Below are 26,464 nucleotides of genomic sequence, written 5' to 3' on the forward strand. Positions count from 1 at the left end.
CATTTTACACAGGCACACAGATTGAAGAAAACAACCTCAAAACTTTTTTATTGTGAATGGTGCACAAGGGGTCTCTGTGTGTGTGTGTGTGTGTGTGTGTGTGTGTGTGTGTGTGTGTGAGTGAGTGAGTGAGTGAGTGAGTGAGTGAGTGAGTGAGTGTGTGAGTGAGTGAGTGTGTGTGAGTGAGTGAGTGAGTGAGTGAGTGAGTGAGTGAGTGAGTGAGTGAGTGAGAGAGAGAGAGAGAGAGAGAGAGAGAGAGAGATCTGACCTTATATCGTGGAGCTAACTTCATGACTTCCACAAGAGGAATATCCGTCCCCACCACACCCAATAGAATCCCGTGGGATAGCTGATAGGCAGAGGAGACAATTAAATATAACAATGCATATAAAAAATAATGCTCAGCAAGTATGATGTTGTAGCCTACTAAGTAGTCAGGGAGCAGTTTAAAATGTGGTTTGAAAGAAAGCCTAGCCCTAATTCCATTTGGCTTCGTTTCTCATTCCAAGTCTGGTGCTTAGTTATGCTTCACATGCATGGCACATATGCAATTGTCTTGCGATGTTTGGTGTATGTCCTGTCTTAAATGTGTCTTGCTCAGGGATGCAAAATGAATTTCAGTTGAAAACTGACAACAAAGTACTAGTATATCGTATCGTATCATATACACGCCGTCTCTTTCTTCTAAAATCGTATCATATCGCATCGTATCGTATCGTATCGTATCATATACACACCGTTTCCTTCTTCTACTATCGTATCATATGGTATCATATGGTATTGTATGGTATTGTATGGTTTCGTATCGTATACACAACATCTCCTTCTACTTGTTATGTGGGTTATAAAGTACTACTGTATCGTGTGGTATGATATCATAGGGTATCGTATCACATTGCATCGTGTCGTATCATGTCATATCGTATACCCACCGTCTCCTTCTTCTTACTGAAGACCGGCATGGCCACCGACGTCATCAGCAGCAAACTGTGAGCCATCGTGTTGAACAACTAAGAGAAGCACATTCATAAGTTTCACAAATGATGATGAGTAAAGCTGCCTGTTAACATGGTGTCAACTAAAGCGTCTGTCTAATGTGTGAGACTGGTATCTATCTAGAGACTGGTATCTATGATCTGTGATGATCTACAACCACATGTATAGTGTATGCAGTATGTGTTGGTGTGGTTGTATGGCTTATTGTGTGAGTATGTGCTTATGTTGTCTGACAGTATTTGTGTTGGAGTATTTGTGTTGGAGTGTGCATGTATGAGTGGGTGTAAGTGTGTGTGTATGTGAGAGTATGTGCTTCTGGTGTCTGACAGTATTTGAAGAGTTCAGATGCAAAACCCCCTAAGTGCCTTTTCAAAAAATAATCTTAATTCATTTTAATTTAATACAATCTATCAGAATTGCATATTTTTAATTTATTTACAACAACAGGGCTCTCTAAAAATAAAGAAGTGCAGGTCTTCAGAAATGGAGTTAGGGGGTTTTGCATCTGAACTCTTCATTTGTGTGTAAGTTTGCATGTATGGCGTGTTCTTGGCGTGTATGTTCTTGTGTACTTGTATTGTGTATTGAGTTGTATACTTTATGTCTTCAAGTTATGATGGTGGTGAAAACAAATTCCCTGTTGGGGACAATAAAGGCAATCTATCTATGATCTTTACTGTAAGCATCTATGGATTTCTAGAGCTGTTACACAAACAGTCCACTAGATGGAGCTACCCAGCTGCAAAAAACAACACCACAAGACTACACTGCAACATAGCAGACAGGAGTTGATCCTGCTAGGCTAGGCAGCTATATAGTGCCTCAGATAACCTACGGTAGAGCAGCTACCCTGCCTCAGATAACCTACTCTAGGGCCGGGTTGAAATAACGCCAGGGGAACTAAGCACATTATGGGGGCTTGGCGATAGATAATCTTTACCTCCTTTGTGTTAGGGAGCTGCCAACATGAGAAATGAACACAAGTCAAAACACATATGGTGACAAACCTCGTGACAAACACACAAACACACACACACACACACACACACACACACACACACACACACACACACACACACACACACACACACACACACACACACACACACACACACACACACACACACACACACACAAACACACACACACACACATGCATAAATGAAACTGGACACAATTACAGGCTTGAGATCACCAAGGCAATGAGATATATTGAAATTGAGGGTAAAATAAAGATGAAGACAGGACAGCATGTGTGCGCCTGGTCTGCTTACCACAGTGTCCATGTAAGCCTCGGTCCAAATGATGTCATGATCGTGGTCTATCACCATGGGCCGACTGAGCACGTGCAAGTACTCCATCACATTCTCCTGCACGTCAGCCAGCGTGTTAATGTGTGTATAGTACCCTGCAATATTCAGAAATGACAAACAGTCAATGGCCTGTAATATTCAGAGACGACAAACCAAATCCCAGAGAGCATGGATTAACATTAAAGTCAGTTGTAGAAAATAGACCACATCCATTTGTTGTTGCATGTTCATGGTGCTAAGCAATATCCAATATACAGTGTGTGTGTGTGTGTGTGTGTGTGTGTGTGTGTGTGTGTGTGTGTGTGTGTGTGTGTGTGTGTGTGTGTGTGTGTGTGTGTGTGTGTGTGTGTGTGTGTGTGTGTGTGTGTGTGTGTGTGTGTGTGTGTGTGTGTGTGTGTGAGCAATATTCATCTCTTACCTTTATTATTGCAGGCAATCCATTTTACGTTGCTAGCAAACGTCATATCGCGTCCAATCAGATAAGTGAAGACCCTGACCTGAAACACACAGGCAGAGCAGAGCGTCTCAGATTGACTCCTGGAAATGCTATATTTAAAAAGTAATGACATGTTGCAATATTCAAAGTAATAAAGATGTATTTATTTGTTTGTTTCTTTGTTTGTTTGTTAAAAGTATCTGTATTGTAATATAATAGTGATAGTGGCAGATGATAAACAGAACATTGGGAAAACATTTCAAATCTCTGTAATGTAGCACTGATTGTAGAGGGGTACTAAAATATGTTTGTTATAAGCCGTGTGTATGTGTGTCTCAACTGACGGTTTTAGTAGCAAGTTTCTGGTCTGAACGTTAATATTTTCGTGCATTTGTCAAGGATAAATGTATGGCTTAAACTTTCCATAAGCTCTCAGGGCAGCGCTTTCATACAGTGGTGCATGACATGACAATCTTCACATACAGTATGAGCTTAAAGCAATCTGCATTCTCACAATAACAACAGCACAGTGCATTTGTTGGTCCCATTCAGTGGTGCATGTGCTACTTAGAAGGTTTAAAATATTTCAAATCACGAATCCATATTATTTTACAAGGGGGAAAAAATCCTCACTCTCATTGCATATAGGTAGGAACAGGCACATTAATATGTATCTGAATATGAAATACGCTATACATAAGCTTGCCTCGTCTGATCCAAAAGACATGTGGATAACAGATGGTAATATTTTTTTTTTTTACATAATACGGTACTTGACCTTACTTTTCTCTATATTGACTGCGTAACCCCTGACTTCCATGGCATAAGGTGGAGCGGTTGGATCCCAACACTGTGACCCCACAGGCGGGTGGAGGTGTGAGATGCTGGGGCCTCCATCCATCTGTCATATGCGTTAGTGGATGCACTGTATGCGCCATAAAACATACTGTATTCAAAAGGAGTTGACACGAAGAGACACTGCACTAGACTGACACTGATGTGATGAGATGCGGGCTTCCTGGTGTATTCATATCCCACACACTGTGATTCATATCCCACACACTGTCTACAGTAGCCTGGGCGAAAAGCCGACTGTTGACTCCGTCAATCAGTCTGCCAAAAGCCAAGAGGAATCCGTCTCCGTGGATGGTGGGAGATGGTCTGATTGCACTCTGCCATTTACATTCATTGGAGATCCAAATTAAAATGAAAACCCATATTTTGCTTTATTAGCATGACTGTTACGATATAGCGTCGCAAAAGCATACAAATAACAAAACAAAAGTGTGAATAGCGTTACATTAACCAATCAGTAACGAACTTTGCGGGTGAGTTCTGCGTCACCACTCTCAACTGTTTGCTGATTGGCTAAACACTGAGAGAACCGAGCTTGAGGCTTTTGCCAGACTATGTGCGGAGCCAAAATCTTTGGGTGGAGTACATAGGATGGCGTCGCCAGGCTATGTGTACAGCAGAACATGCCAATATTTCATGCCGTGTGTGTTTTGATAGAGGTGAAAATGCCAATATCTCATGCTGTGTGTGCTTTGATAGAGGTGAAAATGCCAATATCTCATGCTGTGTGTGCTTTGACAGAGGTGAAAATGCCAACGGGTATTTCTCAAAATGAAGTGTCCTATTTGTGCCCAGTGTATGCAATTATTAATTACACTTAGAACTAGTTATTGGATACTCTGGTGAAATCTGCGAAAAATGGGCGTTACTCGTCCTAGCAAGGCTAACCGCAGAAATACAACAGCGGCGATCTGAACGAGGCGAGCGACGGAAGTAATTGACTTTGTATTGAGTCGCGCGACAAAAGCGATTCTGGAGACTAGAGCGATTTGCACGCCGAGCGCAACAGTTTGAAGTTGAAATCTTTTCAACTTTCTAAGACGCGGTTCGGCGACAAGCCGCGACAGCCAATGACTGTATAGAGGTAAGTGACCACAGCCAATGGGAATGCTTGAATGCTTTGTCTTCTGCCTGTACGGACATACTCCAGTCTCCTCAATCGCTCGTATCGCTTGCTGCTGCACTCTGTCGCTTGAATCGCATCGCGCCTGGTCTATTCGCGCGGTAAGACACTTCACTTTGAGGAATCCCCAGTATTTCATGTCATGGAGTCAGTGTTACCTTCTTCTCGGGCCAGTTGTACTCCTGGAAGACCTCTTGGAAATCCTCCATGGCCCCGTCGGTGATCAGCATGATGGCCTGGTTACACAGGCTGCCCTGGCTCTTAGTGGAGGCCTACAAGGGAGACAGGAGGGGACATCACGATAATGTAATAGTCTGTGTGTGTGTGTGTGTGTGTGTGTGTGTGTGTGTGTGTGTGTGTGTGTGTGTGTGTGTGTGTGTGTGTGTGTGTGTGTGTGTGTGTGTGTGTGTGTGTGTGTGTGTGTGTGTGCGCGTCTGTGTGAGACAGGAGACAGGAGGGGTCATCATAATGATCAGAGAAGGTGTGTGTGTGAGTGACTGAGTGACTGGGTGAGAGTGTGTGTGTGTGTGTGTGTGAGAGAGAGTGTGAGCGAGAGAGAGAGAATGCTGCTTACATCACTCAGGATTTTGAAGGCCTCCTTCATAGCTTTGTGCACCTTCCCCTCGCCCTTCACATGCAGCTCGTTGACCAGCAACTTGAAATGCTGCAGAGAGACCAGAACATGAGACACACATGAGACATGAGACACAAATGAGACATGAGACACACATGAGACGAGACATGAGACACACGAGACATGAGGCATGAGACCAGAACAGCAGACACACATGAGACATGAGACCAGACCAGCAGACACACATGAGACACACAGGAGACATGAGACACACATGAGACATGAGACAAACGTGAGGCATGAGACCAGGACAGCAGACACACATGAGACATGAGACACACAAGAGAAATGAGACATGAGACACACATGAGGCATGGGACCAGAACAGCAGACACAAGACACACATGAGGCATGGGACCAGAACAGCAGACACACATGAGACATGAGACCAGAACAGCAGACACACATGAGACATGAGACATGAGACATGAGACACACATGAGACATGAGACCAGACCAGCAGACACACATGAGACATGAGACACACATGAGACATGAGACACACAATGAGACACATATGAGACATGGGTCCAGACCAGCAGACATGAGACATGAGACATGAGACACATATGAGACATGAGTCCAGACCAGCAGACACACATGAGACATGAGACACACAAGAGACATGAGACACACAATGAGACACACATGAGACATGAGACCAGAACAGCAGACATGAGACGAGACATGATATATGAGATATGAGATATGAGACATGGGACGAGACATGAGACCTTCGGGCCATCCGCCTGTCATGTGGTCCGATCATTGAGAGTATATTATTTCTATGTATTCTCAATGGGTCCGATGTGAGCAGTAATTCATCAGTATAACAAAGAAAACATGCACATGTAACTGAGGGGTTCCTGCACAGTCCGTCATTTTGGGCTCGAACCCGACACCTCCTAGTCAACACTCCAGTTTGGGCATGGGAGGCGTAGCACAATACAGCTGAGGTAAAGGACCAGTCTGATAGCTCAGCACTACCAATACTGTGTAAGACTTTGGGAGGCCCTTACATTCTCACCCCCCTAAACCTCACTCCCATCCGGGTCAACTGGAAAACTGAAAACTGAAAATACTAAGTCTGCAACATCAAGCTGCTGCACTGAAACGCCACAATATTAAATTAAGAGAAACGGTAGCTTGGTGTTGCAGACTTTATTTTTAGTTTTCATGTTATTTAATCAGTAGTCAGACAGACACTAGGCAAAGCAAAGGCAGAGGGCTCATTCCACGTCAAATCAACAGGAGCCCGCACACTTAGGTCTCAACAAATTCTGAGAATATTACCAAGTGTACCCATGGTACTTAAGAGAAACACCATAAATGTATTTGAATGTAAGATGTATACTCTCCGTGTTACAGACAATTTTACTGGGGGAGGGGGGTGCCCATTTTGTTCAAATTCATTTTTTGTCAAAGTTCACAAGCCCATAGCTCAAGAACTAAACCATGTAGGAAGCTCAAATTTGGCATGCTGGTACATAGATAGGAATAGTTTGTTGCAAAACTGTCAGTTTGGGTCTCTATGATCCTGCATTGTCATGGCATTCCCTCAAAGTTGATACAAATTGTACTGGAGTTTTTGGCTGCGCTCTGTTTAGGCCTTCAGAAGACATATTTGTGCCCAACATAGCCTCTTGATTTTTTTCCCTTGTAGAGACAAGTAGGAACACTCTCACAAAAAGCTATAAATAGAAAGGAAACCCCATCAGTGTTTGACCAGAAGACCTCACAAATCTGACAAATCATTTTGGGTGTCATTTTCAGAGCTCCAGAACCCCTTGTGGGATTGTCAACAGATTTTTATTTTATTTTTTTCGTCATTCTCCATGAATTCTTCTTTTTTAAAAATGCAAATGAGACTTGTCTTATGTGATGTTTTCTTTTGGTAATTTCCAACCTGAACATGGGCAACATTGCACATTGAGGGCAATATGTTTTCTATGCATTTTCTTTCTTCGCTGCCATCTGCTGGTCAAAAAGAGTAACAACATGACTTCTTGTGCCTGACCTACTGTCTCTTTTGGTGTGCGATCCTGCTCCCACATTGAACGCTCCTGAAATCATTGAAATTGAAAGGGATACCTGCACCCCTGCACAGGGACTCTCGGGTGATCATGTCTGGGCAAAATTTGCATTTGATTATTTAGTCTTTACATTAAATGTTATCGAAATCATGTTGCTCTCTTTTTGCATTTTGCCCATGTTCAGGGTGGAAATTACAGTCTCATTGGCATTTTTAAAAAGAAGACTTCATGGAGAATGAAGAAAAATATAAAATAAAAATCTGTGGACAATCCCACAAGGTGTTCTGGTGCTCTGAAATTGACACCCAAAATGATTTGTCAGACTTGTGAGGTCTTCTGGTCAAACACTGATGGGGTTTCCTTTCTATTTATAGATTTTTATGGGAGTGTTTCTACTTTGTATCTACAAGGGGGAAAAAAATCATGAGGCTATGTTGGGCACAAATATGTCTTCTGAAGGCCTAAACAGAGCACAGCCAAAAACTCCAGTACAATTTGTATCATCTTTGAGGGAATGCTATGACGATGCAGGATCATACACACCAAAACTGACAGTTTTGCAGCAAACTATTCCTATCTATGTACCAGCATGCCAAATTTGAGCTTCCTACATGGTTTAGTTCTTGAGCTACGAGCTTGTGAACTTTGACAAAAAAAAGAGTGTGAACAAAATGGGCACCCCCCACCCCCAGTGAAATTGGCTGTAACATGGAGAGTATACATCTTACATTCAAATAAAGTAACACTGTTTCTCTTAAGTACCATGGGTACACTCAGTAATATTTTCAGAATTATTTGAGACCTAAGTGCGCGGGCTCTTGTTGATTTGGCATGGAATGACCCAGAGGGCAGGTCTGCGGCATTAGCATCAGGATTTCGCCATCACCTGTTCCAACAAAATGCACTTTCATTCTCAGAAGGGACAAAGGGGCTTACAGCGCCCAGCACAATGTTACTCAGGTGTTCATCTGTGCTGGGTGAAGTCAAAATCCAAAATAGATAGGAAATGGCAGAGATTTGACTCTGAGATTTGAGACAAATATGAAAAGCCGTTATAAAAAAATAAATTTAAAAACACATGGGCCTACTCGTTGGCAAATATGGAGCAGGGTAATGCACGCATATGGTTGTACCATCAGTACTACACTACAGTATAAACTGGAGACTTTTAAATTTAAATGCAGCTTACATGCACTACCTCACAAGAACTGCCTTGGGCCCTGCAACATACAACACACCCATGCTGCTTGTTTCCGATTGCTGCTACTAACGGGACAGTCCTGGGCTGTGCTAGCCAGGCCACGCTCTCCTAGTGATGCAACAACTTCAGTGTTGCTTCTAGTCAGGCTAAGAGCAATGTAAATATTGTTTCTGATCTCACGAAAAATCGGGAACTCCACCCACTTTGTCGGACACCAGTCAACCAGTGGCAGACCTATGGAGGCGGGTCAACCGTGCCGTTTGAGAAACGTTAATTGTTATGCTCTTGGTCAGACCAAGTGTCGAAGAGATTTGAAAGATGATGATAGTCAGGCTAGGGCTGTGCTGTAGGCCTACTGAACTGTGACCTTTACATTAGTCATGTTCTTATCTTTATGTCTTCACCTAGATCTTTTACTATACTTTAAATGTTTCAAATGTTAAATGTTTCAACTGTTATTTATCACCTCATTACTTTTTTTTATTACTGGCTACCTGTTACAACGTTATTGGTCCTGTCTTGCACTTTAATGTCTGTCTTGTTAATGTCAGTCCTTTGTATACGTGTTCTGTCTTTGCATGGAATGGAGAGAAACACAATGCCATTTTCCTTGTATGGCCTGTGCATATAAAGAAACTGACAATAAAGCTGTTTTATACAATGCATTACTTGCATTACGTGTTTTTGAACCAGCTCAACCATTTTAAATTTTGTGGTTCTTGATGATATGTTTATCTATGTACCGGTACTGTAAATTGATTAATTATGAAAATGAGCCAATTTATTTTTACAAGTGTACATCTTCATTTCATTTTCCTCCTGTTCAAAACATCCATACCCACACCCACGCCCCCTGCCCCGTCACCCTGCTGTTGGAGATAGGGGTCAGAGAAAGCATCATGAACTCCTGTCTCGTTATGCATCGACTTACTGTATACGTCTTGAAACGTTTAAACATTCGAAAAAGCCACAAAAAACATATGGCCAACAATGGGCATGGCGTTCATTGTTCCCTTTAGTTTCAACCGGCGGGCGCTTTGAGGGGAATGAACTCAGTGCTCGTTGTGGTCCTCCGAGGCTAGAGGGCTGGCCGGGGATGAAAAAGCCGACAGGGCATTTTCAGTTAAGATCGGTCCACCAGGCATTGAGAGCGACAACAAGGCCTGTGACAACAGTTTTAGTCATCTAAATAAGGTACTTTGACCACAACAGCCAAAATCAATATTTAAATTTGACTCTGAGAAGTCAGCTGTATAGTAGTGGAATGAGGACTAATACCACTGCCAGTTGTGCCAGATGTGTCTGGTCAAATCCCGCCCAAAAGGTTCTCAAACACCAGCAAAATTAGCTAAATTCCGCCCAATTGCAACAAATTACATTGGTTTCAATGGGCATAAAACGGCAGACAAAACCGCTAAATGGCCAATTTTTCCCCGTTTTTACCCGCAGACGGCCATCCCAAATCTGGCTGGCAACACTGACCACTGCAGTGAGGGAAGGACAAATGCCCTGTATGCCTTATGACCACTTCAGCCATCCTCCCCCCGAGGTCTTCAGGAGGACTCATCAGAGGATCTGCTGCAAGCAGCTGCTGGCGGTAGCTTAGCGTCAGGATATCATTACCAGCTCTGGCTGTGGATAAACCCATCAGGAGTAGCAGCCCAGCGAGGAGGGAGAGGAGGGAGAGGAGGGAGAGGAGACGCGACCTAAGCCCTCATTCACAAGGCCGCTCCCGGGAGCACTGGCCCACTAACCTACACAATGCTAATGATAGTCTGACTCCGGCACGTCCACCACAGACACACACACACACGTTGTCAACACAGATGCATTGTGGGACTTCAACTTTCAACGTACATACAGTATACGCAGGGTCATCTCACCTGACCTCAACCTGCATGTGTAGTCCATACTGGCTGCTTGGTTAAGCTCATCATTATTTCATCAATTAAGTTTTTTTCTTCTCTTTTCTCTTTCTCTACTCTCTAGCACATTGAATGACAGTTTAGTTTGATAATGTGCTATATAATATTGATTGATTGGATTATTGATCGGAGTTCCTACTTCAGTGGATTTTGGACGCTAAACTAAGCACCATATTTCACCAACATAATGGTAAAGCTTATGGCGCCTCGCCTGTTACAGTCCCTGCAGCTCAACCTCCACTATGTTTAATAGCCACCCTCAGGCTGATTACAGCTCTACTGTATAGTATTGCACATAATGATGCAAACTTTGTTATTACGCTGTACTAATAAACTGTAAACAGAAAGTAAAGTTACACCTTTGCATTATTGCATTCTTCACTTTGGACTGTGTGCTATTATGTAAAAGCCTCACAACAGGGGATACATGCCATGGAATCGACACCGTTGGCATCTTTTGGGGTGACCCATCATGCTGTGCCCATAGGGCCTGCCAGGTCAGGTGAGGGGGGAAGGGCCTGCCAGGTGAGGTGAGGGGGGAATGGGTCAGCGTCTACTCAGGCGTGGGTCCATTTTACGCAGCGCACACCCCCGCTGTGGCGTTTGGTCCTGCGGGTAGGGAACCCAGGCTTAAACAAAGTGGATCATCTAATGAGCTTACCTCGCGATTGTCCAAGTCAGCCTGTACCAGCGTGCCTTTAAAACAGGGCTCCACGTAGCGGACGTAGTCTGTGTACTGTAGGAGAGAAGCATTTGTCATCATGAGTCATATTTGACAGTAAACATACAGGAGCCACAGTGCTGATTTAAACAACAAAAACAATGTACTTCCTGAAGGAGTCTGCTTTTTTGTATCAAATTGCCAAGATTAAGTGTTTGAATAGCAGTTTTCAATGAAAATGTGCAGCTCTACCACACAAAGCATTTTTTTTTCCACGCTCATATCTATAGCATGGTATAGCAAGTGTTGTCCACGTATGCTATGCATGCATTATTTGATGTATTTGTGTCACAATAAGCTAAACACAACGCAGTTATGTTTTGTCAGAATGCGTTGGCGTATGCAGTTTATTGCTCACTTTATATACTCATATAAAGGGAAGTGGGGAGTGGTTTGCATTTAAGCCCTGACAATGAGGTTGAAACACATTATTTTTAATTAGTTGAAATGTGAACTATCTCCCATGAATTAAACGTTTTTTAAAAGTCCTTCACACTTTGCTCACTGTACAGTACACCGTCATTCTTTTCCCTCTCCGCTGTGGGAGCAGCAGGGTTGTCAGACGAGACTGAGGATTTCCAGCACAAAAAATGCTAAAAACCTGCTTGGAGGCACTAAATCTCGCCCAATTTGAACTAAATTCTACTGATTTCTATGGTCATATATCTGCAGAAAAACCCACCCAAATGCCTTTTTTACCCACAGACGGGCATCCTAAGCAGCGCCCCGCTCCATTGGGCTGCTTAGGATATACGTCTGGGGGTAAAAAAAGACATTTGGGTTGGTTTTTCTTCCAATCTCTCAACACTGAAAACTTACGGCGATGACGTTGACAAAGTCGTTTTCTCCCAGCGTGTCCAGGATGGTGTTGATGGTGTGTTTGGCGATGGTCAGCTTCAGACCTTTCATGCTGCCGCTGATGTCCACCACGATAATGATGTCCTTTGGGGACGTGGCAGCCTGGATGTACCTAAAAAGTCAGAGAATGCGCACACATCAGTGGCACAGGTGCTGGACCGAACAAAAGATCACTGAAAGGAAAATATAGGTCCGCAACACTGTTCGATGCTCCCAGACCAAGTTTGATGGCACACATTTTGCGTCTATTACTGCTTATTATCGTTTTTTCTTTACATCTTTTCTTGTTACATCTTGTATAAAGTGACAATACCTATGGAGCAGGTTTATGGTGAGGACACACTAGGTCTCTGATTAGCCCACTAGTAGCTCTGTCAAGCTATGTGTAGGCTATACCAAACGCGACCTACGCTACTTGAGCAACGGAAATCATTATTTCTATATGGAGGGTCGGCGACTTAAGTGACCAAAGCGACCTTGCCAGGGAGCCCAGTCTCTGGAAAAATCAACTATATGCTTCGTGGTGCCGCTACGATATAGCCTAATTTGTCGTAGTTGGGCAACGCGCGCTGTCGTCGCAAGTGGGTGAGAGAGAGGGCGAGAGAGAGCGAGTGAGAGAGAGAGACCACCCGAACAGCGTGCATTCCGGGAGGGGAGCGCTGTCCTTGTGTCAGCTTCATGCCATGTCTCCCTTCCTCCAACATTGTGCCTAAACCTAACCCTAACCCTAACCCTAACCTTAACCCTAACCCTCACCTTAACCCCAACCCTAACCTTAACCCTAAACTTAACCGTAAATCACTTGTTTGAAATGTTTGATTACCGTCGTTTCCAGTTAGCCTTCACTCACGCTTGATTGTTGACGTCCATCCACATTATTCTTCCCCCCAGAACCAAACTACCCCAATTGTCAGTTTCGTCACCTAACAACGAGAAACGAGGCTATTCGTAATGGCACCACGAGGCTTAAAGTTGATTCTTTCAGTTTTTTTCGTAAAGACTTCACAAATGGCCCGAGTTACGGTTGTGCCAGGAGTCAAGCGACCTGAGCGAATTTCAGCGATTAAAGTCAAGCTAATATTATGGTATGAGCTATGACACGGTTAGGCGAAAACCAATTGGAATGTTCATATCTCTGAATGTCCCAGGCTGACAAGCCAGAGCCGTTATGTGATTAGCTAAATCAAACATGTCAATGTCACGTCCAGAGCGAATAAAGCGAATTCATGGCGAAACTTCTTCGGCGACCTTAGCTACTCTGGGAGCGTAGGTTGTTTCTAGTCAGTGATCTGATTGACAGTAGTTTCGACCAGCATACAGAAGCATTTCAAACCAGTTAAGCCTTCTCTCTGAGAACTTTGAAATTGTGGCAGCTTAGCCAGACTAAACTTGCAGAGCTTTGTAGTCTCACTTGCCAAGCTAAACATCAATGAATAATAACAAACAATACATGACCTTCGCTCTTCCTTAATTTCCTTCGACATAAATAAATGTTACTCTACTCCACTCTACTTTGTAAATGTAAATGAAACTAATAATTAAATCAGTTCAATGTAACTTTTTTACAGGTTCTAGGCCCAATAGGAAGACATACAACATACAATAGTCTTTCCAAATAGTTCAATGGTTTTCATTTGGGATGTTGTCAAGATGGTTAAGGATGTTGCCAGTGTCAGTTGCCATTTGCAGCTTAGCACTATTTCAAGTCTCAGATTTCCGATATAGAAAAAAACACATAGAATATGACGTTGCTTTTATCATAACAGTTCATTAGTTACTGACAGTCCAGGCTCTTCGGTTAGCTTCTAGAGTTTCACTGCTAGAGATTGCCAACAGCTACATATGGTGCCCATGTGAGTCCTACTGACCTGGCTCTTTAACGGCTAACAACCTGAAGATGAGATTAAAGTCTTCCAGCGAGCTCAGGTCTCCTGTGCCGTTTGTTGCTACAGCTCTATAACTAAGTGGTGTCAGCCATGCCAGTAATCTCCCACAATATTCCAAGTCAGACGCAAACATGCTGTGTGCTGTGACCACTTGCTAAGAGACATAGGGTTACGTGGCGCTATTCCGACATGTCGCTATTCCGACATGTCGCTATTCCGCCGTTAATGTCTATTGTCGGAATACCGACACGTTTTCCACCATCCGCCGCTATTCCTACATGCCGCTATTCCTACATGCCGCTATTCCGACATCCCTAACCTTAACCCTAACCCTAACCCTAACCCTAAAAAGTGTCGGAATAGCGCTATGTCGGAATAGCGCTATGTCGGAATAGCGATTGCCCCCCGAGACATAGAGCATCTCCAGTACCCCGAGGTAATGACATCAGCCTGTGCTGCCTTTGCACAGTTTGTGGGGACGCAGAATCACACAATAGTAATGTACACCAGACATGGGCTCAATAAGGACTATATGTAGGCCTATGTATCCCTGTGTCTCAAGCCTTTAATGAAAAAGAGAATGGGAAAGGAGAGACATCTCCAATCACATCAACATGCAAATAAAAGAAGGCAGAATAAAGGGAAATCCTTGGGGTGTGTGTGTGTGTGTGTGTGTGTGTGCGTGCGTGCGTGCGTGCGTGCGTGCGTGCGCCTACAGCTGCACTTGGGACTCGAGCAGATGATTCTGCAACTGGCTTAAATGTTCACATAATTTCTTGCAGAGACGGAACACACACACGGTTATGGTGTGTGTGTGTGTGTGTGTGTGTGTGTGTGTGTGTGTGTGTGTGTCGGGGGGTAGGGGTAGGGGTGTGTGTGGATAAGATAAAGATGTAACCATAGTCTCACCAATTCCTGTTCCTGCAGTCGAAGTTCACCACACCATTAGCGTCAGGCGTCCATTTGATGCCTACAGGGGGAGAAAATAAATGTATATAACATCTAAGATATATAACATCTATATAATCTATATAACATCTATTGCACCAACTATTTCAAAAAATAAAACAGTTATCATTTATCATGCTAGAAATCATATTAATATATTATTAAAATGTCCCCAAAATCCTCAGGATGGACAAAGTTAAACTGTAGAAAGTATGTCACACCATATACAAAAACAATGGCGTTTACCGTACGTGACACATGTTGCCCATAATCCTACTTCTACTGTTATTAGTTCCGTCACATTAGTCCCTCAGCTATGTTCAGATGTGCATACCTGGATAGACTCTGAAAAATCCTGTCGAACTTCCAAAGTACTGCCACGTTAGAGTGGGATCTTTCTGGAAATTGCTAACGAATACATCATTAAGGGCCTCGGACATGTACACACCATTCAGGATGTCAGGATCTGTTGGGGGAAAAGGAGGAAAAAAACAGTAAAACACACTTCATATCAATATGAGGAGCACCTTAAGGGTTGAGGATGAAAACAATAATTGAGGGTGTCAATAAAACGAGAGCTCACAATGCAGAGAGCCCTCAAATTGTTAAAGCGTGCATTTGTGTAAACATAATCGTGGACTCGGGTTACTGAAACAGTGTGCTCATTGCTAATAAGCCGTGCCCACATTTTGTATCTTGTGAGCACAATTTACTAATGTGTGGCCATGATTTATAAAACAACATTACAGTATTTAACTGACATGACAGTATTTAACAATCATGATTTATTCTTTGCATTCCAAATGACATGGACACATTTTACAAATTGTGGACACGCTTTAGCTCATTCAATCTCGATTCTCAATTCTAATAAGACACATTTAATTCTAAACTACTTCAAACCTGAATAGCAACTGAACAGAGAACATGCTTGGAAGCCTAAATGGATGTTTTCTCACCTTTATTGTAGACATTTGTGGGCACTTGGATGTCACTCTGTATTGTGTTGACAAGCATTTTGTTGAAGTGTTCATTTTCCTCCAGTGGAAACTCGCCACCCAGTTCAATAAAGTTTCCCTCGTCATCAGCGGAGTTGATCAGCATGGAGTTGTAGTAATCAAACTGGGAAAAGAGTCAAGAGGAATTGAAGAACTTCCTTTCAAAATGACGTATAGGCTAGTAATTTTGGAACATTTTGGGAAATAAACATTTTTGTATTTGGCATTCCATTGCATTGCATATAGGTTTAAAAAGTATGTTCAATTTCAAAATATTTGAATGGCAAGAATTCACGTTAAGACAGAGGGGTAGGGGTACGGCGAAGGGCTTTGCACCCCTCCGAACTAAGATTTTCCGACACCACACTCCAGATGGAGAGCTACGACAGATTTCCCTGAATGCATTGCGAATGCATTTAAAAATTGGCTGCAAGCCACGGCATCCACAACAGCACACAAGTGTAAGTATTTTCACCGCAATTGACGGTTTTAAAGTGGTAATGATTATTCCATTGTACTAAGTTTAACATTGTCCTCATGTGTAATGGCCATTTTCTCCATGAAACACACGTGAAAAAAATCGCTATTAACATCAACTTAATGCATGGAATTAGTGACAGCTGTGACTGTCATTCCGCATTAATTGAAGGGGTGTCTCAATTCGTAGGGGTTGCGTTTCAAGCCCTACACCTTGCGGCTTCGTTTGAAAGCACAAGGGGCAAGGGAAGGCCTAGGGGTAGGGGTAGAAATTAGAAATGGGAAAGGCCCATAGAAGATGATGGGACTTCCAAACAGTCATTTCCTATAATGAAATGCAAAAGTAAAAAATGATGGATACATTGTTTTGCAATAAAATTCTTCAATTACAAACTAGGAAAAGAGTGAAGAAGAATTACAGATTGGACCCAATGCATTGCATTATACTATCAGACAACATCTGAGGTAATGCATTACATTACAGAGACGCCAAAGTACTGTACATAACGCAGACCTCAAGCGTTGCGTTGAAATCATGGTAGTAGTCAGCGTCTTCAGCAGTATCTGCCAACCTCTGTGGACAGACATAACATTTTACAAACAAAGAAGAAAAAAACATGTTGAGTACTTTCACAAAGAAAATGAGGTTTCAGAATTCCTCACAACATTTCCAATTAATTGAAGTACTGTACACAGTAGGGGTGGGTATGGGCAAAGGGTGATCACAGTACACATGCCACAATGCAATTATATCACGATGCATTGAGATTCATGTACTATAGAGAAGCATTGCAATATTTACTTCAGTAAATGTGTAAAATACATCTAATTTGTCAGTTGCTGCGTAGAATTCATGTCAATTTATTTTATTCTAGTAGTTTAGCATCAGGCTGGGTCCACCCATTCTTCCTGTAACCAAGTCAGGTGTGACCAAGCAAGCTATCTTAGCCTTTTTAAAGGTGAGCAATGAAGGCAAGCTGATTAACTCCAGTGTGGTTAAGGCAAGGCATACGGTACAGGTATGTATAAGGAAGCCAGCTCTGTTTGGTTGTAGTCTTGCAGGGGCATACAGAGCCATTTGATAAACACATAAAAGATTAATCCCACCTCCGAGAATCACAAATCAGTTGTGGGATTGGCCAGACAAACCTCTTATCAGCTTTATTATCACGATAAACAGGCCACAGAATTCAGACAAATTAAGACATATTAGATCCTTCAAAACAACAGTTAAAGGCAATAAGGTAACATTGCTATTCAAAAATATACATATGGTGTGTCGACAACTATACTTTCAACATTTACTGTCCATAGCACTACACTTTGGCATTTTGTCAAGAACTGAACCAGAGCGCATGTGTGCTTAGCTGCTATTCCATGACTGTCCCAGTGCCCCACTTTCCCATGACTGTTGGTGATAACTAAGTGCCTTCCTCTATATGTCATACGATACAGGATAGGCTACCTAGCCTGGCAAGCCAGACGAGCCTACTGTATAACTTTTAGTCTGGCACATGTCCAGTTCAAAAAGCTGACGGCTAACATGGGACCAAACCGTTGTCATTCAAACAACCTCTTCATGGCATGTCCAATCTGAACAACAAACCTCCGACAGTGACTAACATTACAATTCAAAAAAGAAATAAACACAACCTTGTGTTGTGATTGGAGGATGGATTTAACATTCCTTTGTGCCTGACCTCCAGTGCTAGAGCAACACACAAGTCTTTTTTTTTCACTAGGTGAGGGAGAAAGCTTGGGATTTTTTTTTCTTTACCTTGACAGATTTCATTTTACTCCCCAACATTCTTTCAATCTCATCTGCAAAGTCCTTGACGAGCTCTCTCCCATCAATATCTTCAATTTTCACAATTGCCTCCACGTCTTTAAGTTTCTGTGGGGAGAAAAGGAGTTCATATTAATGACTCATTAGTTATTAATGTCCCCATAAAATATGCATAAAAAACATACTCCACAAAGTAAAAGTCTTGTCTGGTTTTGATGATGAAGGCCTAACAGCTTTCAGAAAACACTGCCAGGGGGCACTTTAACCGAAAACAACGCTACAATGATTTTGGCACAGTGTACATTTGATTAGTTAATGGATTAATTGAGACGCTAATCCCAATTAATCCAAGGAACCGCAGTGACAGTGTAGGAGTGATTGTTGGAACAACACTCCTACGCAAGTGCATTGACACCAACACTAAGTAACATTTAAGAATAACAGTCCAAAATGCTTTAAAAACACTTCGCAAATAATGAACAAATTATCAACGAAACGTTAAAAATGTTTGTAAATGAGTAAAAAAAAACAATGCAAACACAGCAGAGATACAGCAGTTTTGGAAGTTGGTCCTCCAAAGAGCAGAAGAGATCAAACACAGTTGCATGTTTGCATTGAACCAGTGTCATGAACGCAGGTTTCCATCAGATACTCCGAAATTCATTGGATGGTAAACAAAAACAACTAATGATTCTATTTTAACAGCCTAATCCACAAAACCGTTTTGTCAGTGATTAGGAAAAGGTCACATCAAAGGCTGAACGTAATGCCTTTAAACGCAAGCCGTTCCCTTAAAATCACCCTAGAAGACAGGACTTTCATTTGGGAAAAACAAGACATCAGGAGGTAAATGTGGATGTGCATTCCAGATCAGAACAAATTTTTTGTTGATATGATTACAAAACATTGCAACATGGTATTTATAATTTCCATTCAGCATAATTTGGTTTGAATGCTAATTTTCACATCAGGTGTCTTCTTGTCAAATCCAGAATATTGACATCTTGATGAACAATCAATACATACAATGGCAAACATATGTAAAGAAACGTAAAAAACAAACACTGACACAAACAGAGACTCCATCACTCCATCTCTCTACCAGTATAGGTATGATGAAATAGTCAACTGCTGGAGGTTACTGTACTGTCCCATTTTAGGCAGTATTAAAGCACCTGTCCTGAAACCTCTTTAGCAAATCTGTGCAACATTTAGGGCAGCATGTACTTCATTTTGTACCCAGACACATCCTAATCCCATTATTCGTAACAAATAACACAAATGGACAAACTTTCCCCCCATATTTGCTATAGTAACAATGGTGGATCTTGCAAAAGGCTTCAAACATGTGGGTCTCTGTTATGCGTTGGACCCCTCTGTCCAATATTTCTAAAATCCCTCTCTAAAGTCATTTCATGTATTGCCTCTATAAAAAAAACTCAACAATCGCACGGCACAGCATTTGTCTCAGTCTCCCAGATATGTTTTTGTGTTCTATCCGACTGATGCAGCCAGTGATTGGAGATCTGGTTTGATAGATGTGCTGATAACATAGGCTTAAGTTATTTGGGTTTTGATCTGGGGCAGCTTACCTTTTGCAAAAGAGGACCGCCAGAGTATTTGGCAGCGAGGGCGGTAATCTGATCAGCAAAGATATTGGCCCACCCTTGAACCCTACAAAAAAATGGAAAAAAAAGAGAGAATACACATTTTCAAATATTGTTCATTATTCACACAATTATGTCACTGGTCAAAACCGGCCAAAATAATCCCCTTAATTTGCCATCTGGCAGCTGATTTCAAGTAATACGGAGCTAACACACATGTTCATCACTGATTCATGAGCATTCGTATCCAGTATGTTGAATTAACACAGCATAATGTACACTGTACAGTTTTGGAAAGCATGGTTACTGTTATGTAATGTTATGCGTGTTTTAACATTTACCAGGGAGTCTTGAGAGATGGGACAAAACATGTCGGGGAGATAAAACTCTGTGTGCTTAAAATGTAATTAAAATTGCAACAAAATTAGCTGGAATGATAGAAGAAGAAGTTTTGTACACTAAAATATGATTTCATATTTATATAGTTTTATTTTTTTTATTTTACACGTTGCAGTGTGTCATCAGTACCTTCAAAACCCCATGTCCGAAAGCAAGATTTAGAATTTGACAATACCATAATAATTGGTTAAAATGAAATATAACAAACATCATAGCTTCTGTCATCAAGTATTTTGGATAATTAATCAAACTACATGTATGTACAATGTTTTATAAACCTTTTTATATACTTTTTAAACTATTGAACATGTGTCCGGACTTTTAGTCAACACCGTAAGATTTTTTTAAAACACAAAAAAATCTACCATTATTGTGGTCAGTTCACACTCTAAGCAGCCTGGTACTACTTCCTGTTTGGTATACATGCCATGGAGACACTGTTCTGTTAAGGTCACATTTAATAAAATATATATAATATATATATATATAATAAAAGCTTAGAATAACTTTATTGGCAAGTCCTTAAGCGACTGCTGATGTACCACATGATTTTTGTTAGAAAATCATGTGTTATTATGAAAAGCTATTATGAAAGGTTTATTTGTGAACTCCGTAAGAGTCAAATACATAAGATTTTCTTATGGAGTTGACATGCAAAATCTTATGGAGTTGACAAATTCACCAAAAACTGCTTAATATGCTAATATGATATTCTTTTCAAATGTAGAAACAGGAGGAAAAGTTATTTTAGGATATTATATGTATATTAATGTGCATATAATGCATATAACTACATCATTTTTCGATATATGGACAAAAAAGTTAAAACTAAAGTTTAATTCAAAACAAATAAACTTTTTAAAAAGAGAAGCTTAAGAATATAACAAAACTACAAAATAAACTGTGAAAAAACATTTTGCACTAAATAGGCTCCAAAAAGCAGACCAGTTTGTCAACTCCGTCAGTTTTTCTTTCAACTCCATGGTGTTTTTGTAATATTTTGGGGAAAATGCGAATTCTTTAATCATTTTTTTTGTTTAGGCAATAAAGGGTCATTAGATCTATACCACCATGTATTTTAACCACTTTAGGTGTTTTCCTCATGGTTGCAAAATAAAAGATAAAGTCTGAAAATGCCAATTTTTCGAACTCTGTGTGTTAATAACAGTCTTAAATTAAAATTTAAATATATACATTACACATTATCGTACATCAAGGTAACTAAGTATCATTACAATTCAAATCAGAGCTAAAGATTCTTGCTGGACTTTTATAATAATTTAATTATGCACTTTTCTTGTGTCTGACGGAGTTGACAAAAATCTAGGTGTGAAGGTAAACATGTTAATTTGTTAAAAATGCCTTTTTACCTGGAGCCTGTATTTTTACATGCCTGAAAACTACACATCTTTATCTACATGAATATATAACCATCAACAACATATTCTGCATTTTCAAAATCAGGTTTTCAAAACGCGTTTTGTCCCATCTCTCAAGAATCCCTGTTACCTGACAACGGCAATAAAAACATTTATTTAGGAGGTCTTTATATCACAACTCACATGGTTATTTCACAAAGCATCCTTCTGTGTGTATCTGAAGGGTACTGCTTTGTATATCTACACTACATTTGCATGGTGTAAAACAGGGCGATTAAGTCTCAACTAGGGGTGTAAATCACTGACTCACAATGGTCCAATGCTATCACAATAGATAGATAGATAGATAGATAGATAGATAGATAGATAGATAGATAGATAGATAGATAGATAGATAGATAGATAGATAGATAGCCTTTATTGTCCCCAAAAGGAAATGTGTTCCCCTAATAAAGAAAAGTGTGCAGTTAATGGCAAGTAGTAAACAGTCGGCACAGTGAGCACAGCTTAATTTGGCTCAGTGCAGTCATCTCCTTTACCCCCGCGGGTGGCCATGTGCCCGTCTGGCCTGAGGCAACCACTGGATGCTGGCCTGGGAATCTAAAGCGTCTGCCTGCTGGCCTGGGCATCTAGCTTGGGCACCTAGCGTCTGCCCAGGGGAGCTGAGCAGGCATCTTGGCAGGGTGCAAGATTAGATTATGACACTCTAAGGATCTCCCTTGGGATTACCGAAACCCTCATGAAGACACAAATAGAGACATCTATCTTTTAGACTGCGGCGATGTAGGGATATCCTTAACTGACCAAAACAGTGTGCTCTGATTCCTAGAAATTTAAAAAACAGCACAAATGGCACTACAAAGTAGGCATATCCAGGGATTGCATCTCAAATATAAACATGACTGATAATATAAATTAATGTTCAAATCTTGAATATTTTGTTTCTCACCACAGAAGACAATTTCGGGCCTTCAAACCCATACAGAATATAGTGATTATTAGACTTATAAAATAATGATACAAGGGGTTTCTTTTAACAATGTTGCCAAGCAATAACATGATGGCTCCTAATTTTCTGATGTAATTATTTTAAAAAGGTTTGTTTGCTGCTGATCCAAGTTCTCTTGATATAAGTGTTATGGTGATAAATGGTCCAAACATCATCTTATCGAATCATTGTCCAGAAACATCGCTCTAAATGTTTCCCTGTGCATCATCACCGTTGGCATCCCCAAAGGGCCCCATCATAAACGCTAGGCCCTAAGACATGTCCAAATGTCTAGTAAAAGTGTGTGTTTGTCTCAGTGCCACATACTGTACAAAGTAGGCTACATACCAATTGCTGGGGTATAGAGCTGCTTGTTGCAGCAGACTGTGTGCTGTTATGTAGTGCGTGAAACACATGTGACATAGTATTTTTGATCCAAAAAACGTTTAGCCAAACATCTATGCATGTGTCACTCTTTCAAATGCCATTTTATGCACCATGTCTCTTTGATGAATCTAATCACACAAACCTAAATTAAAATCAATGAATTCATCACAACAAAATTGGGTAAATGCTTTTTGGAGAGGTCATGTTACTTCAAATGGTCCGACTTAACAGCTGTGTGCTGCCTGTCAATAAACGCTCGAATAATGTTTGGCCTGTGCATGGATTACGAGGCAATCCTGTCCAAATCCTCCCTTGATAACATTTTTTTGGTGACACCGACATTCACTCTCATAAAAGGTTCCAATGGTGAGGGAACTGACTGCAGTGCAGGCCACATCACAATAACCAGGTGTTATTACCGTGGGTAGGTGACATGCTTGCTACCCAGTACAGAGAAGTTTACCAGGGGTTAAAACCAAAATCCGTGGGTAGGTGATACAGTACGCTTGCTATAGTGAAGTTTACCAGGCTTTAAAACCAACATCAGTGGGTAGGTGACATGCTTGCTATAGTGAAGTTTACTAGGTGTTAATAAAACCAACATCCGTGGTTACTGTAGGTGACATGCGTGCTACCCAGTGAAGTGTTCAGTGTTGATTCCATACTCAAGAGTATACAATAGGACCAACAGGTCCTGTTAAATTCAAATCTAAATGTTGATTTAGAGCATTCTGACGGGGACCATTATTGCATGGTATGGGAACTGCTTTCAAGGCAACAGGAGAGCTCTTCAGAGGGTTGTGCGTACAGCTCAGTACATATGCGGCTGTGACTTACCCTCCATACTGGAGCTGTTCGAGGGAAGGAGCATCAGGAAGGCAAAAAAGATCTTGGCTGATCCTAGTCACCCCAACCATGAACTGTTTACTATATTACCATCTGGGAAACGGTACAGAAGCCTGAAGTCTCACACCACCAGACTCCAAAGTAGTTTCTTCCACCAAGCAGTTAGATTACTGAATTCATGCTGAAGACAACAAGGCACTTTCTTTGCACCCCCCCCCCCCCCCCTCTCTTTTTTATTTTTATTTTTTAAATCTTTTTGAGGACACAAGAAAAACACAACAATTTTTACTCTTTATAGGCTTCAAACCTATAATAAGACGTAATAAACTAATCTTGAATCTTGAATCTTGAATCTTGAATGTAAATGTGAACCATTTTAGTACATTGAACCGTAGAGCTCTCTTCTATATGAGTACCCACTGGCTAGGCTGGGGTTCAATCCTATAGCCCTCTGATCCCAAACCTGACTCCTTAAATAACACAACCCCACTGCTGGCCCACCCAGCAGTCCCAACATCCCTACAGCAGTCTGCCCTCTCTCTGCTCTGCATAGGGACTGCTGCACTAGGTGTGGTCCTAGGGGGGCCCTACAGTATGTGAAGGTAGAGCTGGCGTTTGCACCTTTGTCTTTGCCTTTGTCAGAAAGTGGCGCTCGGTGCCACAAGAGTTATTCAGGGGGGGGGAAAGGAGTCATACACAGGAGCTGAATGCAATCCAGTAAAAATGTATTTTAAATGCCAAGAAAATAAAGAAAACCGGCAATACTGTTTTACTGAAGTGCCTTCAGCTCCTGTGTGCAACCCCCTCCATCCAACAGTATGTGAAATCCAATGTGTCTGTAATAGCTGTCCATATGGAGTAGCGCTGGACTTAACAATAAAACACAAACTCTATGACAGTAAACGGGACGGTACACTACCAATTTGAACACAAATCTAATGCCTAATAAACTGCCTTCTGTTGTGTTTAAAAAACGTTTGACATCATGAAAATGACATTGCAGAATTTTACATTGTTCTGCCAAATTCAAAACACATCTCCATGCTGCAGTGAAAGGCTACAGTGTTTTTCTTTGAAACAGTGAACACCTATGCTACAGGACTATGCTATAGCCTGACCCAGTGACAGCGAACGCAGACTCAACAATGAGTGAAATCCCTTTACAGGCCTGGTTAGCTTTGTGACAGCAGAATGGTGTCAGGGGGCCACAGCCCACCATATGGTGCTATATGGTGTTACTGCTACAGTACTATACGGTGAAATTATCTGTTGCTTTTCAGTTTTGACACACTGCATTATTGTCATTATCTTATTACTTTTATCATGTCTTCTATTCTTTTCCCCCTATATGTTAAATGTTCAATGTTAGATGTTTAAATTGTTATTTATTACTCTATCACTTTATTGTTACTGGTTTATCACTGGTCCATTACTGTCACACACCAATGTTAAATGCGCAGTTATTATTATTATGTCATCACTTTACTGTTATTGGTCCATCACTGTTGCTTGTCCTGTCTTGCACTTTGATGTCAGCCTGTAAATGTCAGTCCTGTGTATGTCTATGTCCTTTCATGGTATAGAGAGAGAAACGTAATTTCCATTTCCTTGTATGACCTGTGCATATGAAGAAACTGGCAATAAAAGATGACTTGACTTGACATGAATACACTGCCATATCACCATGTAGCAGTCTGCATATTATCATTTAATTGTCAATTTACTACTTGGATCAGGGGTTTTCAAGCAGTGGTCTGCGGCCAACTGGTGGACCGTGACTTGTGATGTAGTTTAACTACAGTATATACTACTAATATACTGTACACACGCAAACAAAGTGGGCCGTGGACTAGCAGCTCACTCTGACTGGTGGTCCGTGGGCCAGAACCAGCTGAAACCCCTGCCTTGGCCCTGCCGTGGCTCTAATGGTACGGCACTGGGCTGCAACACCGGCGACCCGGGTTTGATTCCTCACCATGTCATTGTCTGATCCTCCCCCGTCTCTCTCTCTCTCCCACTCGCTTCCTGTCACCATCTCAGACTATCCTATCTAATAACGGCATAAAAAGCCCGTAAAAAAACCCAGAAAACCCCTGCCTTGGATGGTTGGTGGGGTACCTACTACATTGCACTACTTACGTTTCTGGAGGTATCTTCATCTGTGCATTGACTAGGAGGCAGAGCCATCCGGAGACCACCCAGATGGAGAGCCATCCTTCAGCCCTGCGGTGGTGGTGGTGCACTCCACCCATGGCTCACCCAGAGTGGAACACCTAGGGCTGGTTGAAGCCAACAATATTATAGTACATATGAACTTGACAGCATGAACGTCACCACAACAGATTCAGGAAAGAGCAGATTCCATCAGGAGAAGTCTTTTCATGACGAGAAGAATCATCATCATCATCATCAAACTTCAATGACTGTTATCTTGGGACACAAGCGAGCCATGTTGCTCTCTGGGCCTATGACCCAGAGAACCTAAAAGGTCATATATCTCCCCCGGATAGTCTCCCTCATCCCGAGTCTCATCTTCCAATACACATCCAAACTCCTCAGAACGGCTGCTGAAGTTCCATGAAGATCTTCAATGTCAACAACAACAACAAAAAATCAATCCACAAATGCAAAAAAATTCCACATTCCAAATTCCAAAAGATCCACAACT

The 26,464-nt window shown here is 41.6% G+C and overlaps 1 protein-coding gene across 1 annotated transcript in view; it reads right to left on the minus strand.

Annotated features, from left to right (window-relative positions):
• cacna2d4b (calcium channel, voltage-dependent, alpha 2/delta subunit 4b) overlaps positions 1-26,464 on the minus strand; it is a 52,433-nt gene extending 25,969 nt beyond the window's left edge. Inside the window, exons 1-15 of the mRNA XM_063196009.1 lie at positions 25,936-26,464; positions 19,783-19,864; positions 18,182-18,298; positions 16,919-16,978; positions 15,889-16,051; positions 15,264-15,395; positions 14,891-14,951; positions 12,057-12,207; positions 11,178-11,252; positions 5,298-5,387; positions 4,882-4,995; positions 2,728-2,806; positions 2,271-2,404; positions 933-1,010; positions 269-349 (exon numbers count right to left, since the gene is read on the minus strand). Coding sequence (XP_063052079.1) covers positions 269-349; positions 933-1,010; positions 2,271-2,404; positions 2,728-2,806; positions 4,882-4,995; positions 5,298-5,387; positions 11,178-11,252; positions 12,057-12,207; positions 14,891-14,951; positions 15,264-15,395; positions 15,889-16,051; positions 16,919-16,978; positions 18,182-18,298; positions 19,783-19,864; positions 25,936-26,048 — 1,530 coding nt within the window. The 5' untranslated portion in view covers positions 26,049-26,464. The remainder of the gene's footprint in view (positions 1-268; positions 350-932; positions 1,011-2,270; positions 2,405-2,727; positions 2,807-4,881; positions 4,996-5,297; positions 5,388-11,177; positions 11,253-12,056; positions 12,208-14,890; positions 14,952-15,263; positions 15,396-15,888; positions 16,052-16,918; positions 16,979-18,181; positions 18,299-19,782; positions 19,865-25,935) is intronic.

This window comes from Engraulis encrasicolus, chromosome 4, assembly GCF_034702125.1.
Source record: "Engraulis encrasicolus isolate BLACKSEA-1 chromosome 4, IST_EnEncr_1.0, whole genome shotgun sequence".
NCBI classification, from domain to species: domain Eukaryota; kingdom Metazoa; phylum Chordata; class Actinopteri; order Clupeiformes; family Engraulidae; genus Engraulis; species Engraulis encrasicolus.